This window comes from Falco biarmicus, chromosome 7, assembly GCF_023638135.1.
Source record: "Falco biarmicus isolate bFalBia1 chromosome 7, bFalBia1.pri, whole genome shotgun sequence".
NCBI classification, from domain to species: domain Eukaryota; kingdom Metazoa; phylum Chordata; class Aves; order Falconiformes; family Falconidae; genus Falco; species Falco biarmicus.
The window spans coordinates 35,092,965-35,109,623 of record NC_079294.1 but is presented as its reverse complement, the minus strand read 5'-3'; the positions used below and the strand labels follow the sequence as shown (position 1 = coordinate 35,109,623).

Here is a 16,659-nt window from a genome sequence, read left to right as displayed (position 1 = left end):
TGGTTGGGGAAGTCTGAATATTCTGGCCATGCTCCTGCAGTGTTTGATCCCCCCCTCACCTGGTCCTACCTGCCTCTTTTGCCCCACTTCAGAGCCCCCTTTTTCTCAGAGCGGGGAGGGAAAGCAGTTTGCCTTGGCACATAGCTTGCTATGAAAATGATGAATTCAAGAGCACGTGGAGCTTGTGGTTGCAAAGAAACCGTCTGATCAGCAGAACTTTTCTCCCTCAGCTTGTAAGGGCAGATTCAGTCTCAAGGCCAAGCTGCCATGTGGTTATAAAATAGAAGCAGGCCTTGTAAGAACTGATCTAACTTTCTTCAATTGTCTGTGCATCTTTAATCACGTTCACCACTTAAAAAGCAGCGGAGCTGGCAGCTGATAATTAGGCTGAGCCTGCAGCAGCATGGCCAGCGGCCAGATCACATGGCTCCTTTCATCTGCATATTTATGCATTTAAAGGAGAGGAAAACTTTCATAACATTTTAATAACTAGGTTCTTCTGAATCCATAAATCCAGTCCTCTGGGCTTAGCCTACACTCTCTTTCTGATCTTACATAAGTGGAAGAGGGTGGGGTGTTTTGTTTGTTCTCCCTATTCTTTTCCTGTGCATGAACGTGCAAAGCCCATCCTCTCAAGTTCAGGGTCCTCTGGAGGATGGGAGGGTCAGACAAGGTAAAAACTGCACTTCTAAGGATGTAGGTATAACTTTGATTTGGTTCCTGGCATGCGAACAATTCCCCTTTCCCAAGACAGCTCATCTACAGACTGCCAGGACTGAAGCTCCTTTGCTAAAGAATGGCTCCAAACAAACAATTCCTGATATCTGTATTTAAAACAGAAGCTACAGCACACATTGGCCATTGCACTTCTTAGCAAATCACTGACAGATCCAGCCCTGGGATGTCAACTTTTCAGACCATGAGCTGAAAGATGTCAGAATGTGGGGAGCTGGTCCCAGCCTGGGTCAATGGGTGATGGAGCGCTCCCTCTGCACGTGCTGACAGAGAGAGACGGGTGGGCAGTCCCCCTCCAAGCAGCCTGACTGCTGCTAACCTGCTGCACAGCTCTGCACTGGCCACTAGCCCACTGGCCACCGCCCCAGCCCACTGCCTCACCTCCTGGGAGGGCAGTGTCAGGGTGATGCTGTGAGGAGCCATGACACGCGGGGTGCCATCTCCATCTCCCCTCCCTACGTGTGGCAGCTCCCTTGACAGTCTTGGTGATATCCTGCAGGGTCCTTCGCAGTGAGGCTTTGCAGATCTGCCTTCCCTCTCCCCGGCAGCATCACCCAGCGTGTGCATGTGGGCTTTTCCATCAGCGCTGAATGACAGCCGCTATCAGCAGGAAAACAGAAAAGGTGAGGATGAGAGACTAATCCTTATGGTCCCGTGTTATCTTAGTAAGATGGAGGAAGCACTTAAAACAACACATCACTGATTTCTCAGTTAAAATAAAACAAAATAAAAACTATTTAATGAGATGCAGTTCTTAAACACTATTACTTTTTTCTTAAAAAAAAAGGAAATGTTGGTTGTTTTGTGCTGGAAGCAGCTTCAACCTAAGATTCCCTGGGTGAAGCAAAGGTATTTTGCTGATTTATAAGGGTCTTGGTAGAGGCTTTAGTCGTTAGCATATAGGAGGTGAACCAACAAGCAAATTGCAATGATTAGGCAATTTCCAGAGTACATCTTGCACTGGCCTTTAGCTGCGCTAGTAAAACTTTGGGGTTTGACACTGCTTTAGAATACAAGTGAATTTAGGCTGGTGCAGCTGCTTTGTTTCAGAGGTAATGTTAATGATCATAGTCATGTAACAGTAGTTTTGCTAGACAACGTGAAATAGTCAAGCCCTGAAAAATGCAAACCATGGCATTAACTTCACTGGCAGGGAGCATGAATTGTTTCTTGTGTATTTAAAGAATCATAAGAAAAAAACAAGGGTGCGATTAATTAGGAGTGGGAGTTCTCAACTCCCTCTCCAAGCAAATGAGGAACAGCACTGGACAAGACACAGAAGCAATGCTATAAAGTTTATTGGCATTTTCCAGCTGAGCTTTGAGAGAATTTCCTTTGCTCCCCAGTGTCTCCATGACATTCATAAACCGCCTCTCTGACTACCCGATGTGATGATTAACTCGTGTCCCCAGGTTTCATTATCAAGCTTTTAATCTAAGCCTGAACTCTCTGATCTATCATCTGAAGTAGTGAGGGAATTTGCAGCAGGGTTTTTCCCAGCAAAGAAAAACAATTCATTTGCTAAAGACATTACGTGGGAGATATAACTTACAGGTACAAGAATTTGGAAATTTGGATGTTTATTTTGTAGCTTTGGGGGTTGCTGATGTTTCTACTTCATTTTGAGGCTGAACCTTATATTTCCAGTCCTGTAAGCAGGGCAACAGATTTCCACCAAAAAGTCCATGAGAAACTGCCACTGATTTTGATGGGTTTGAGGATATATACTGATAAACGTAACATAATGTAGGAATTTGCATTTTCTTAAGCCTTGTCTAGACTTGGATTTGGAAAGTGTGGTGCATCATGTGAATAACGCAATGTATTTCAGGCACTGTGGGTTTAATGCAGGGCTGTAACCCTGGCTGTTTGCAGGAGGCTATTACCGCATTGTATTTAGCACTTGCTAATCTAGAGATCATCGGCAGTAGGTGAAAAGAGAGGTTACCAGTCAAAGGCAGGCTGATCTTGTGGTTACACCTTTCAGATGTGGCCTCCTGCTACACGCAGGACTATTTGGGCTCAGAAGGCACAGAAAGGAGGGCTCCCCAGCCGTACCACCACCGGTGTGCTGGCTGCCAGGGTCAGGGTCTGTGGGGTGCTGAGTGAAGGCTGAGAGTGTGGGTCTACAAGGTGTTAATGAGTAGGTGGGCTGGAATGGCACAGGGGGACTGGGCGGTGACTAATGACAGGAGGGAGAGACCTGAGCGTGCAGCTGTTGGTTATAGATTCGGGGGTGAGGAAGAACAGTGGTCACGGTACTCGGGAGTGGGTGAGGATAGGGCAGTTGTGGTAGTGGGGACAGTACGGGAACATAACTTGGTACCCAGAAAGGCCAAACATATAGTTCTTAAACAGGGCTGAGGGTTCAAAGGCTCCAAAGCACAAACCTTTGCCTGGAGCTTTCACACAGAGCCAGGACCTGAAGTTCAAGCAGAGGAGTCTGGCAACCGCTGTCATCCCTCCTTGGTGCACCTAGACTTGTTTGATGTAGTATCTGATACACTTTCTGATTAGCCAAGAACTAACACATCCACCATCCTGGGCTACGTACAGGCTACAGAGGAGGCAGAGGGGCTCATAGTTACCTCTCGTGTAAAATTCTCTTCTGTGGAGTTTCCTTCACCACCACCATCTCCACACTGCTGTTGGTGGCACTTCGGTATACTGAGACAATGGAGCCAAGGAGAAAGACTGCTGTAAGTGCTATGGTTAGGGGGGAAGATTCACTTTGAAGTCCTACCAAGCCACCACAGAATCACAGAACGGTTTGGGTTGGAAGGGACCTTAAAGATCACCTAGTTCCAACCATCATGATGGGCTATTCTGGAGACTGGAATGACATTCACTAATTCCTCAAACTGCACCCCGAACCAGTTCTTTCAGCTCAGTAGGACCAAACCGCTCCGAACTTCTAGCCATGAAGATCAGTGCTCAGCACGTGAATTTTTAGGAGACCTTACAGAAATCAATGTTAACCCAGATGTGTGATATGGGCCTACAACTGCCTGTAATAAGTTCTTGGGTTTTCCCAAAACTAACTCTAAAGTTCTTCTGTTTGGGTGCTACTTAGAGCATCAGCAAAGTGTGCAGAATATGTCACGTAAGAATACAGGTATGACTTTAATTGTTATTTGAACCTTGTCTGATGCACCTGGAGTTGCTTTTTCTTTACTGGACTCTGTCCCCCTCGCTCTGCTCCTCAATCAGTCATGAAGTCACCAGCCATGTAAACGGCTGCACAAACATACTGAACATGAGTCATGCGGCATCTGTTGCTATTTATTAAACTGTGGTTTATATCTTTGGAGTACATGGTATTATCCTTCATGGATGTGGCTTTATCTCTGTTACTACAATATGGACTTAATTAAGAGTATTAGCATTTGTGTTTAAAAAAATGATATTCCTAACTTTTATCTATGGAGGCAACACTTTCATATCCAATCTCTCCTAATGGCAGCATCCTTTGGGAAGATGTGATAGACACATTTAGGTAAATATTATTCCTCCAGCACACATGGTTTCCATTGCAATTGATCCCCCACTGTTTCCCCGCAAGCACTTTCCTCTGTTACATACTCCACAATGGTGGCTGAAATACTGATCAGTGATAGCAGAGACAAATTGACTCCAGCAACTGGGAGTTTTAGGGGCAGCAAATGTTTGTATCTGAATATCTGTTTTGTATGTACCGTAGTTACTGAAACACAGGTTTTAGGTGTGCACTGAAATTTTCACTGGCATTGAAAGTCTGAACTTGCTCGAGGCAGTTATAATTTAATAAAAGGATAGAATGAATAAAGACTGAGTGAGACGGAACGTAAAGACAGTGCACTACAAAACAGCCACGTGGGCCCAAAAGCTGTAGAGAAGGTGGTTGCTCCCGTAGCCTCCCCTGCAGGTTGTGAGCAGCCTGGGTGCTCCACACAGACCTGGCACAGGAGCTGCACCTGAGCAGCTCACGAGCTGCCTGAGGCTTCGGGGCCGTGAGCTGCTCACTGCAGGCTAGCAGAGAACTCTACGTGCTTTTAAACCAGCACGTCCATTGGCAAAGCTTTCTTAACAGATGATAACAGCAAGAAGCTAGGAAAAAGCAGGATGGGAATAACTTCTTCCAGTGAATGTGTTTCCTCTGACACATGTTGGAGTATAGCTCTAGATGCAGCCAGGTGATGAAGCACTTTCCCTTACCTAGCATTCACTGGGCACCATTGGGCTGGGATGTCACCCCAAATCAGACTGAAGCTGGCATGCCCACTGAGCGTTACACCACGGGGAGCTGCACAGAGGTATGAGGAGAATCGGTGCATACACTTTACCAGCATATTTGTGGCATCTTCTAAGTCTCTAGCACATTAACAGAACTGGACATAAATGCATGCCTGTGCCCTAGCTATCTGTCTGTGCCAGCATGATGGATGTGCTCATGGCAGTCCGGGCCATAAGAATGCACCTACTGGTTTGCAGGGGGTGACCTACAAAAGCCACTCACTGTGGCAACAGCAGATTAAGCACTGGGATTCTTTGAAGCCTGGCTTCTCTTTCAATAATAATAATAATAATAATAATAATAATAATAATAATAATAATAATAATAATAATAATAATAATAATAATAATAATAATAATACCCCTTGTGCTCAAAACTTTCAAGGCAGGATGATGTGGTCTTTGCTCCCAGGCTCTAACTGCAGGTTTGATGCTGAAACCTACATTTACACAAGCGACACTGCCATACCCTGCACCATCTGCCGAGGGGCTGGACCTGGCTGCCTGGTAGGCAATCATACAATGAAAACTTGATGAAAAAATCTGCAATGTGAAAGGAGCATCACACGACTAAAATACACAATGCTTTTTTACCAGGAGAGATTTTTGAGACAGTAAGATATTTACAACACAAACTAGAATCACTTCAGCTTTTGCATTTTCTCTCGTTTCTTCCTCTCTGAAATGACCCCAGGCTGGCCCTTGCCCTTGCTTTGGGGTACCTACCTTGGATTTGTATCTTAGGAGGCTGAGAGATATGGAATAAACTCTCATTACCTCTTGCTAATGTAAAGCACCGCACAGCAGATGCCTGAAGCCCTGCTCAGTGGGGTCGATGTAAAACAATAGCGGACCCCTGGCAGGACCTTCCCTTCAACCTCCACAGGACTCACTGTAATGGAGAGCGTGCTCTGTGGCTGTCCATTTAAAAAGCCTTGCCTTCACAGAGCTTGCAGCGATGTGGCCGCCTTCTTGTTGTGCTAACTAGGAATTCCCATTAATTGATATCACTATCGAGAGTCCCCCAGCCTCAGTGCAAGCAGCAGGGGTTATAGTGCATGAGAAGGCCCCCATGCAATGGCATTGCTGTGAGTTAATAGAGTCCTAACGAGCTGAAAGGTGAGATCCTGCACTAGGAAACACAGGACCAGATCATGAAAAACACAGCACACCACCAGGCGAGAGCTCAAGCATCTTTAGTTGGGGGTAGCCCAGCTGGTACAGGGGCCCATGTGGCAACAGCCACACCGCTGTAGGCTACAAGGAGTCAATGGCAGCATCCCCAGAGCCATCATTTCCACCCAGCAGCGCAGGCTAAGTGGAAAACTCAGCGTGGCATTGCACAGCGGCTGCAGCATGTCTCTCCTGCACAAGGCCAGGGACCTCCCCTGGCGAGGCATCAGATCAGCGACGATTTGGGCACCGTATGGTCCCTGCTTCCAGGCGCCCCCAGGAATGGAACATTACGTTGCCAACTCTTACAGCCTGAAATTACACTAACCTCCGCATATTTTTCAGAGGCCACATCTACAGTTTTAGTGGAGGGCAGAAATGGGAAGGTCTTGGGACCAGACTGTCTCTTCTACACCTGTAAGCCTGCAAACACAGCCAGAGCTTCCTCCAAGACCTAAGTGTCCAAGGGGCTTGGGCACATTCATACACTGCTTCGAGCACTCAGAGGTTGTCCTCAGGAGTGGGTAATGATGCTCAGTGAGCTGAAGGTGGGAATACTTGCATTTGTTCACTTGGTTGCAGTAAAGACTTAAGACAATTGAAAACTTTTCAGAGCATGCTTAGAATAAACAGTCATTCTTTATCATACAGAGTCACGCCTTACACATAAATAATTTGAATGGTTCACTCTTTCACGGAAAGTAACAGAGAAAAACCTTCAAGGTTGATACATGGGAGCTGGCATTACAAATCACACAGGGTCAAACCCAAATCCTGCACCCAAACATTCAGACATTTGGTTCCAGAGTTAATCTATATACCACCTCCCACCCCTGCCCTAGAAGGAACTGAATCAGGACCCTCCTTGGAAGACCATGCACATCATCAACCTCTGGTTATGGATCCCAACCCTGCAACCTCGTCCCCATTGCTGAAATTCAGTCCTTTACATTTGCAGTGGTATGAAATCCTGGTTGGAAGCTGCAGAAGGAGCTGTGGCATTCTTCAAGGTGCATTATCCATAGGTTTTTGGAGATGACTGAACTAACTAAGCCTACCCAAGCCGGATCCCTTGCAGCTATTTCTATATCTTGGCTGACAAGCTGGTTACCAAAGCAGCAAGGTATTGCACAGTCTAGCAACATCTGACTAAAACTGGGATCATTTATATGGAACAGCAGTGTGGGAACAGATAAAGAAACTAGCAGGGCTGCAATGAGAAATCTGAGCTTTGATCAAGGAGACAGCAGCATTTGACTGAGCTGGCAGGGAGATCCCATCCCAAAGCAAAATAAAGTATGTCATTCTTTTCAGCAGAAGAAATTCTCCCCAGTGGTTTGTTCCTCCCAGGATCATTTTATGTGGTCTTATTGTCTTTAAAGTTTTTCCCCTGAGGAAGCCGATCGTTTAATATAGACTACAGCGTCAGCATCCGGTATTAAATCAGTCAGGCTACTCTGAAACGAGGCAAGTGGGCGTCCTGGAAAGGAAATAAAAATACAAGTTTAATACAGAAGATAGGCTCACCTTGACCCATGCTATTTATTGCAAAAGACACAGGAACACACTGCGTGCTCAATGGACGGTCACTCCACCCTGCCACAGATACATTTTACACACCCAGTAAACTCAGATGCTCAGCGAGTGTGCACAGGAAAGGACAGCCGGGCCCCAGAGGCTTTCACGTCTTGCTTGGCTTTACCAAGCTGCCCTAAAAGGGATCAATATGTTCCCACAGCTCTCATTAATCCAACTGGCAAAGTTAGGCACTTGGCATTTCAGCCACACACTTTTGGCATGTTCGGCTGCAAAGATGAGCTGTAAATGTGTGAGGAAGAAAAATGTCAAAGGGAAACATTAACAGACCACAGGCGCAGTGCAGGATGGTGGGGATCAGCATCCGAGCCAGGTGCTGCAGACAGGATCTTCTGTCCCATGTGCTGCTGCTTCTGCATCCCCATGGCTGTTTTAAGTAGGGTTCCTTCCAGCCAGGCACAGCAACTAACAGCTGCCCCATGAGGAAGCCAGATGCGATGTGTTAGGCACAACTCACACAATCCATTGCTGGTGTGAAACCAGCTCTGAGAGATTTACGTTGCATCCTAAGCCCTCTTATGTCACTAGTTAGCCACATGCCAACTGCACACAAACCCATGGAAAAGCTGCGGTTTTGGTAGTTTTGGGGTTGTTTTTTTAACTGTCATGTAAACTGACAAGATGCGATTCTTCAGCACCATCGTGAGTGAAAACACTCATTTACCTCATTTAGTGTTTCACTTTATAAGTAACAATTTAGCCCATGATTGAAGTATCAGCTAAATGAGGTAATTTATAATAATCCTGTAAACATGCTAATCGCAAGAGGCTATAATCAGAGCTAATTACAGGGACACTTTGGAAATCCATTGGTTTGGGGCTTTAGTTTTGATAAAGGGGATAACAACTTGTAAGCTATGATTCTTTTAATTATAACAATAGTAACCACGTTCTTTTACATAGCTTCTTTCATGTCTAAAAAACCCACAACTTTTTTCAAACTATACATACCACAGGAATTGTTTAGCCTAACACCAAAGTGAAGCCATCTCTGCATGAAATAAATAACTGTTCAACAATGCCTAGCAGTCCCGTGCAAAATGTGTAGAGGAAAGAAGGTGCAGAAGGAGAATCTAACTTCTCTTGTGCCTCCTCACAAATACTCAGGGGGACCCTTGGATGCCCACCACAGCAGCCATCTGGTCTTCAGCGTAAGGAAGGCAGCTTCTGTATGTGCCTGTAGGCTTAAAGAACTGTGGAGGAAGGCAGCAGCAGCATCCCCACTCGTGACTGAGGAAGCAGGGGCATCATGTGGCGGTACTGTCACGTCTACCCATGCTCACCTGTCCACGTCCTCTGCTGGGTGACAATAAAACTCTGACACTGCGACTGGGAGTTACAAATTGCGGCAGCTTCCTCGGCGCTGTGAACAGAGAGCAGGCACCCCAGGTGGCTGTAGGAGGGCCAGCACTTGTAGTCTTCTCCTTCTACCGTCCGGAAGCCCTTCAGGGAGATGTAGCCTGGGAACAGAAAGAGGGTGCTTAGGGGAACAATAAAGTGCACTTTCTGAGACTTGTTACACTATACACTTAGGATGTTGCACTTCAGCAAAACTCTTAAAGGAAATGCCATAGGGATAGATGGAACTGACTGGCTTTGATGGAGTATGTGGAGCTGCAAAGTTAGAAGAAACCCAGATCCTGACCTTTGGTTCTGCTATGGAGCACAGGACAGAACTTGCCCCATGGATATAACAGAGGGGGCAGAGCTCTCAAGGGTGAAGGGACAGGGGAGTGACTGCAGGGGAGGGTGAGAGGGGAAGGCTGCTGTACAGACCGACAGACCCTCTACTTCTTCTCTGGAGAAGCCAGCCTCACGACAGCCCATCCCACACCTCAGCCCCAACAGCAGAACCAGCTCATTGCAGATCCAGCACCGAGCTACGTGGAGCCCCAAAGCCCGGTGGGGGAAAGGGAGGCCAGATCCTGCTCCAGGGCGATACCAAAGACATGACAAGCCTAAGCAGGTGATATCCAGGCTATCGTTCATTGACTGCTAAGTCTCTGGGATGGTGATCATTTTGGTACATTGCTATTGGGCCAGTTGTCAAGCCAACAGGTAGGTGTTGTTGGAAAATACTAGTAATTCCTGTTAAAGCTGCTGGTCCTTCAGTGCAAATGATGGGATAACTTTGTTCATAATGGTGCAAATTCCGGTTCTTTCACACATAAAGAGATTTCCTTCCACAAGCCACCGTCACCACCCCACCATCTCAAGTGAATGCTCAAGAAAATGTAAGCCACAGTAACCACTGGCCTTTTGAAGCCCTTCTTTTAAGTAACCTCATCCCTACCACCAAACAGGTCCTTTTCAGAGAAATGTACCCCATAAAGCCTCATTTATGCATTCACAGGTCCAACACGATAGTCTCCAGAAAAAAGAGATTCAGAGGGCACCAAGACCCCAGCTACTTTGTCACAGTCATCTCAGTGTTGTCACCTCCCTGCTGTATGTTCCTGTAATAACCTGTGCGCAGCAGGCAGAAGCCACCAAGTGAAACAGGAAGTTTCAGCATCAGCCTGGAAAACTGACCTGTTGGTTCACAGGATAAGATGACCCCAAGGACAGACAGGAGACACTCAGTTAGCTACTCTGGTCTAGTTGCTTAAGCTATCCCAAATATAATCACTTGAAACACTGATGCACATTATGAGAAGAGTATTTAGAAGCAGTGCAAACACATGTCCATATGTAGGCCAGATTGTCTGCACTGCATTTACGTTGCAAAGCAATGCAATCATGCATAGCACCCATATCAAAAAACAACAAAAGTCTGCTCAAAAAAAGAGGTACTTTTGGTGCCTTTCCTAGTGGCTACACACTGCTTGCATGTATGGGTATCTGGTCCAATTCCTATCTCCAAGCTCCTCACTCCCTCATTCAAAATCATTCACCTTTTAAAAGAAGAGGTCTTTTCTGCAGATAGAGCCCAGACTTGTACAGATGTAAAACGTTTTCAAAAGCTTTCAGGGTTTCATTTATTCCATATCGTAAATTACCTACGTTGAAAGAAAAAGATGACCAAGATGAGTAATTCCACAAAATACCATTTAGAGACTTCTAATAAAAAAGTTAATGAATATTAGCTGGTACCTGTTGCATTCAGAATATCACTCAAAAAAGGCCGCAAAGCTGGTGGCGCAGAGTGTGGCAAAAGATAGGTGAAAAAATACCTGCAAAAAATCCCACAGACTGATTAGAATACAGTGGCTTAGTTTCCCTGGTGATTAAGTTGTCTATATTTCCCCGTGACTCAATTATCCATATGCAACTAGTAAGGCTGCTTTGGTTATTAAGTTATGTTTGACAAAGCACTTCACTGGCATCTCACAGACAGGTTCCCGTCAGCTGGCCTGAAAGCTCAATCCTTGCAGCACAGCACGCTGCCAAGCACCACCTGAAACCTACCTTGCACAGGCTCATGCAACAGAGCTTTCCCTCTTTCCCCAGGGCCATTTTTGAACACTAAAGCATTGCATTTCCCACCAAAACCAGACCTATAGAAAAGAAAAGACTCACGCAAGACTGTTCCCTTGCCCTGGAAAGGTTTGGCATTCTTAATGCCCCTGGAAAGGTAGGATGACTCATTCCCTGAACCTTCCAGAGAACTCCTGTTCTATAAGAGACAAGTGTATTACTGCAAGACTGCAATAATCTGAGCAGGGATTTGCCCTTTAACGCTGAATCCTGCAAAATCAGGCTCCCTTACTAAGTCCTTCTGTGAAAATATCCAGTTGCCAAGGCTTCCCCCTGGTACTTGACCGGCCGAGCATCAATGGTGAGTGGAAGTCATCGTGCATTCAGCTGGTGGCCAACACAAAGTGGCAGCCCCTCGCCCGTTATCTGTTTCATCGCTCTTCCATAGGTGCCCATAGTCTCCACAGGGAGAGTCAGGAGTTCCAGGGAAGGGTTATAGCCAGCCTGTTCCCAACAATGGGGGTTCAAAGCTGGTGGGCTTTGGCAGGTAGCCCATGCTGCCACCACTTTCAGCAAACACAGCCGTGGATGTCAAGTGCCAGGGCTTGTTTGGCAAACAGTAAATTCACAGGTGCAACCTTTGGGGCAAGTTTCTAGAGGGCGTTGGGGAAAGGGAGCAGCAGAAGACAGATGCCTTCATTCTCACCAGACAACAACTACACAATTTTCCTGCCTTATAAGGAAAATAAATTTGCTTCAAAGCAATCCTTAACTGCCCTTTGACGGAGGTGAGGGGGAGTCACTCTGTGGAAGAAACAGAAGATGCTAGAGGCTACATGGCAGTGAGTGAGCTCAATCACCCCAGTTTTTCCCCCCCATCTTGCTGGACATACCGATATGCATTGAAAAGATTCTTCTTTTCATTTATTCCTTCACATTTCCCAACCGCAGAGCACTTGAGAGGGAAGCTTTTTGTAGGGAAGTCGAGTGTGCAGTCATTATCTTCCTTGCATGACAGTTCCTCAGTGCTGGCATCATCCATGTCTGTCACTTTAAGGTTTCCATCCACCATAACAAACTGCCTCGGCTGGAAATCCAAGAGGACTATTGAACCCAGGGGGGAATGTGCCAAGTAAAACAGCAGTTTCACAAGACTCAGGCAAATCTGAGAGAGAGATGAATATGCATGGGAAAAACAGATGAAAACCAGCTATTAAATTGGAAGTAGAACAAAGGGGAGGGCATTCAATGAAATTAAAAGCAAAAAAAAAAAAAAAAAGCATATAGCACTTAAAAGGTAATTATATGTATGCTACAAAATTTATTATCAACATTGCCACAGGATTTGACTGGTAAGTAGTTTAGCAGCATTTTTTTAAAATGTGCATATACAAAAAGAGACATTTGCAGCTAGAGGAACTAGAGGAGAAAGCTGTGAGGAAAACAATAGCAGCCTTCATGTTTCAGGAACTATATTGATTTGCTAGCTGAAATCAGAAGGGTTTTTTCCCACTCTGGCATAGAATTAATACATTCCCCTCCCTTCCCCCATGCTGCTCCATACAGACTGAGGCTCCATGGTCATTAATACCAGATTCATGCCTTGCTGCATCACTCAGCAGTATGAATTTGGGCGTACAATCGTGCTTCTGAAGAATTAGCCGAAGCATGCAATGTATTTATGGCCAGCTTTTTTGCTTTTATGTCAACTTTCTGGCAGCAGGGAAAGGCCAGACAATACCTGATCCAGCAGCAAGTTCAGTAAATAATTTTTGAACAAACTGGAGCTAGAAAAGCGCATTTATACTGTGCCAGCACTTTGTTCAAGTAGCTTTTTGCAGCAGTTCTCATTCATTATCGGGAGTCCTGGCATCAGACAAAGATATGATCAGACCGTATCGTCAGCTAGGTGTGCCAGGCAGACCCGCGCCACCCCTCGATGCCTCTGATAGGGATTTGTGCAGGCGCGAGCGTTTGTTCACTTGGAACGGCTCGCAGAACCACTGCTATCTGATGTGGCTCATCGGAGGGGAATCCCATCCGTTTAGACACCTTCATTAGGAAACAGGACTAGACAGTACCACTGTAAATTCTGAGTTAGTGTCTTCATCAGTCAAAAGATTACTGAAACCTTAATGCCACCGTATCAGACCTTGCCCCCAGCTTACTCAGCATCGTGGGTTTCTAGCTCTACAGGAGACTGGCACTTTTGAGAAGATGAGGTGCTGGGAAAGCTATGTAAAAGCCAGTATGAAACAATTTGTAAGCAGAAGTGGAACTCCACAGGCCAAGAGAAATGACCCTGGAAGCTCTGATGCTATTTTAGCTCGATTAGTGAAGCAATCATTAGAATCCCAGCTTCACCTCCCACAGCTGAGTGAGCACAGTTGCCACACTCGCCCTCTGGCTTGGATGGCAAGGCTCCCCTTCAACATTAAGGGCCACATGCAGACAGGGATTTTATTTTGGGACTTTCGTTGTGGTTTTATTTTGCCCAAAGCATTTCTTATTGACATTACGGTACCCACGCTTCTAATCGATGCTCTCCTTCCTCCTGGGAACCAAACAAGTAGCAGCAACCCCCCAGCTGAGACCTTGAGGCAAACTTTAACACAAGCTATAACCAAAGTAAGTCCTGTGTCTTAAGTCTTTTGTGTTCTGGGGAGCTTAAGAGTCCCTACATGGGATGCTTAGGAGACAACGCAGATCTAATGAACAGGGATGCCACCCTAGCTCCTACAGCTGGAGGAAAGCAACGTAGTAGTGTTTGTACCGCAGTAATACCTAAAGGGCTAAGATCAGAAACATCATACAAACACAAGGTGAGAGCCAGGCTGCTCTGCTTGCTGCCTAGACCAGGTAGCACACAGGCAACAACAGAGACGGAGTACAGTGAGGTGGCTGTCCCGAGCCAGAGCCAGCCGCTGTCCCGAGCCAGAGCCAGCCGCTGCGGGGCCTCACCACGAGCCCCTGGGTGCAGTGGCACAGCTGGCACACGGGGTAACACAGGGTGTCACACACCACCGCCCTGAGCAAGACTTCGTGGCCATCTCCACCTACATGTAGCTCTTTTAACAGTGCTCTAGAGAGCAGGAATGTACCTGCGAGACGCCAGCCCAGAGCTATTTTAATGTGTTTTAAAGGCAGCGAAAGCAAAAGGATCGAAGGACAGTTTGCGGGAGCAGTGCCAGCACAACCCCGCTTGCCCCAGCGGTCACCACGGGCTCTTCGCATTTACCCTGTTTGCGGTCTAGAAGCGACTGATAAAACTCCCTTTGTTTGCTCTCTTACTTTAAATCTCTCCTCCCAAGGGGTCTGCAGAAGATGAATCATCTCCAGGGGGGCTCCCAGCTCCAACATAGCTGTGACCCGTATTTCAGCATCTCCGCTGTTATCGTAGCACTGACCGTGCAGCTGCCGGGAGGGAAGGAGCGAGTGTCAGAGCGATGCCGCCGCCGGCGCCAGCGGGTCCGGGCCGCCCGGGGACGGGGAGGGCAACACGGCCGGATCGACTAAGCCCGGCTACCGAGCGGCGCACAGCCCCCCCCCCACCCCCCGAGAACTGTCCGCACCGAGGGCGCACACGCCGCAGCCCCCCCGCTCCGGCGCGCCCCGCCGTACCTGGACGATGCCGGGATGCTGCAGGCGCCGCAGCAGCGTCACCTCCTTCAGCAGCTTGTAGGCGGCCAGGCGGCGGCAGCCGGCCGGCGCCCCGTAGCGCTGCACGCACTGCCGCACCTCCCGGCCCGCCCCGTGCACCGACTTGAGGGCGACGGCGCCGCCGCCCGCCAGCGCCGCCCGCGCCACCACCTTGGTGAAGCCCCATCCCAGCACGCTGACGCCCGTCGCCAGGCTCAGGTCGCCGCAGCCCAGCCCGCCCGCCGCCGCCTCCCCGCCGCCGCCCGCCGCCGCCGCCAGGCGCCGCAGGTCGCGCCGCCGCTGCCGCAGCTCCTCCCGCAAGCCCGGCGGCAGCGGGAGCGGCGGCGGCGGCGGGGACCCCGGGCGCCCCTCGCCACGGCCGGCCGGCAGCGCCGGCAGCGCCAGCAGCGCCAGCAGCGCCAGGGCCCCCAGCGCCAGCAGCGCCGCCGCGCTCAGCCGGGCGCCCCGCCGCGCCCGCACCGCCGCCATGGGGAGCGGGGCCGCGCCGCCGCCGGCTCCGGCCGCTCTGCCGCCCGCGCCCCGCCGCGCCGGGGAAGGCGAGCGCCGCCGTGGGGGCGGGGCGGGCGGGCGCGCTACCCGGCGCCGGGCGCCCCCCCCGCGGCCCGGCCCGGCCCTGGGGGCAGCCGCCGCCCGGGAGGGGCCGCGGGGCGGGGGGCGGCGGAGCGGCTGTGGCAGAGGCGGGACCGGACGGGACGGGCGGGCTGGCGGGGGGGGGCGGCGGTACGGCCCCGCAGGCGCCCCCCCCGCCCCCAGGGGCGGCTGGTTACGGCGACACACGCCGATTCCGCGGGCGCGGGTTTCGTCCGGGCGGCGGCGGCCGCAGCGCGCAGCCGAGCGGCGCGGAGCGGGTTGGAGTCGGTGACGGCTGCGGGAGCGCTGCGGAGCCTACGCTGCCGTCTCTCTGGTCAGGATAAACCCTGTTCGGTGGAAACTGCAACAGGCTGCCTAAAGCGTGGAACTGCGATTTTTTTCCAGAAAAGTAAAAAAACCCCACCAAAGCCGTCCTCCACCAAACCCAGCCGACCCAGGCAGAAAGTGCAACTCCATCACTTAAGTGTGAGGAAAGCCATCAGCCGGTGACACCCGGCCAGCCCGGGCCGCCCTCTGCGACACTCGTGTACCTGTGCGGGACAGCAGAGTGCTGCGGGGGCGGCTGCGGGCGGGGCCGGGTGCCAGCCCCGGCTCTGTCCCCACCGAAGGCCACTCGGGGTAGCCCGGGGCAGAGGCAGGTGCGGTTTATCTGCTTCTGATTTAGGCGACATGCAGCTGGCTGTCCTCACCCCGTGGCCTGGAACACCCGCCAGATGGGTCAGTTAACATTTTCATTTGCCTTTACGCTACTGGGTTAGAAATTAAACTAACGTCCTGCCTCCCCGCCTGGTGTGCTTCAGCTTCTGCTGTGATTTCTTCAGCGGCATAACTAGCCCCAGAGACCCTCCCCGGGATCCCCAGGGAGCAGGGGGATGCAGGGCCTGGTGGGGTCACCTCCTGACAGCACACCTGGGTTTGGAGGACACACATCCCTGCTGGCTGGGCTGGCTGTGCTTCCCAAGGGCTGCCCGGTCCCTGCGGGAGCCGGCTCTGCAGGGAGCCTGCGGGTGCTGCCTGCACCAGGAGGCAACCGGTGGGACACGGTGGGTGAGATCTCACAGGGTTTGTCCTGGCCGTGGCCAAGCAGTGGGACCGCTCAGTCCTGCAGTGTTGCTGTTGCCCTTGGACACGTCTGCTCCTCCTGGCCACCCTCCGTGTGCAGCAGTGCCATTGCCTCGCTCCTGGCTCGCTTCAAGCAGAGCACACACTGCTCAG

General features: G+C 49.7%; 1 protein-coding gene across 1 annotated transcript; it reads right to left on the bottom strand.

The window, feature by feature from the left end:
- Nucleotides 1–6,783: 6,783 nt before the first annotated feature.
- LOC130153176 (extracellular tyrosine-protein kinase PKDCC-like) lies at nucleotides 6,784–15,372 on the bottom strand. Its single transcript, XM_056347660.1, has 7 exons — nucleotides 14,815–15,372; nucleotides 14,485–14,607; nucleotides 12,087–12,358; nucleotides 10,870–10,949; nucleotides 10,671–10,775; nucleotides 9,060–9,236; nucleotides 6,784–7,660 (listed from the first exon to the last, which is right to left on the bottom strand). The coding sequence occupies exons 1-7, from the start codon at nucleotides 15,319–15,321 to the stop codon at nucleotides 7,557–7,559; spliced, it is 1,368 nt and encodes a 455-aa protein (XP_056203635.1). The 5' UTR covers nucleotides 15,322–15,372; the 3' UTR covers nucleotides 6,784–7,556.
- Nucleotides 15,373–16,659: the final 1,287 nt, after the last annotated feature.

Bases quoted from the DNA above. Each gene is read 5' to 3' on its own strand.
- LOC130153176 (XM_056347660.1), bottom strand. From the start codon at position 15,321: ATGGCGGCGGTGCGGGCGCGGCGGGGCGCCCGGCTGAGCGCGGCGGCG. The intron at 10,950-12,086 runs GTATGTCCAGCA...GATTTTTTGCAG, and splicing joins AATCTTTTCAATGCATATCG to GTATTTTTTCACCTATCTTT. The intron at 10,776-10,869 runs GTACCAGCTAAT...CTTTCAACGTAG, and splicing joins TGATATTCTGAATGCAACAG to GTAATTTACGATATGGAATA.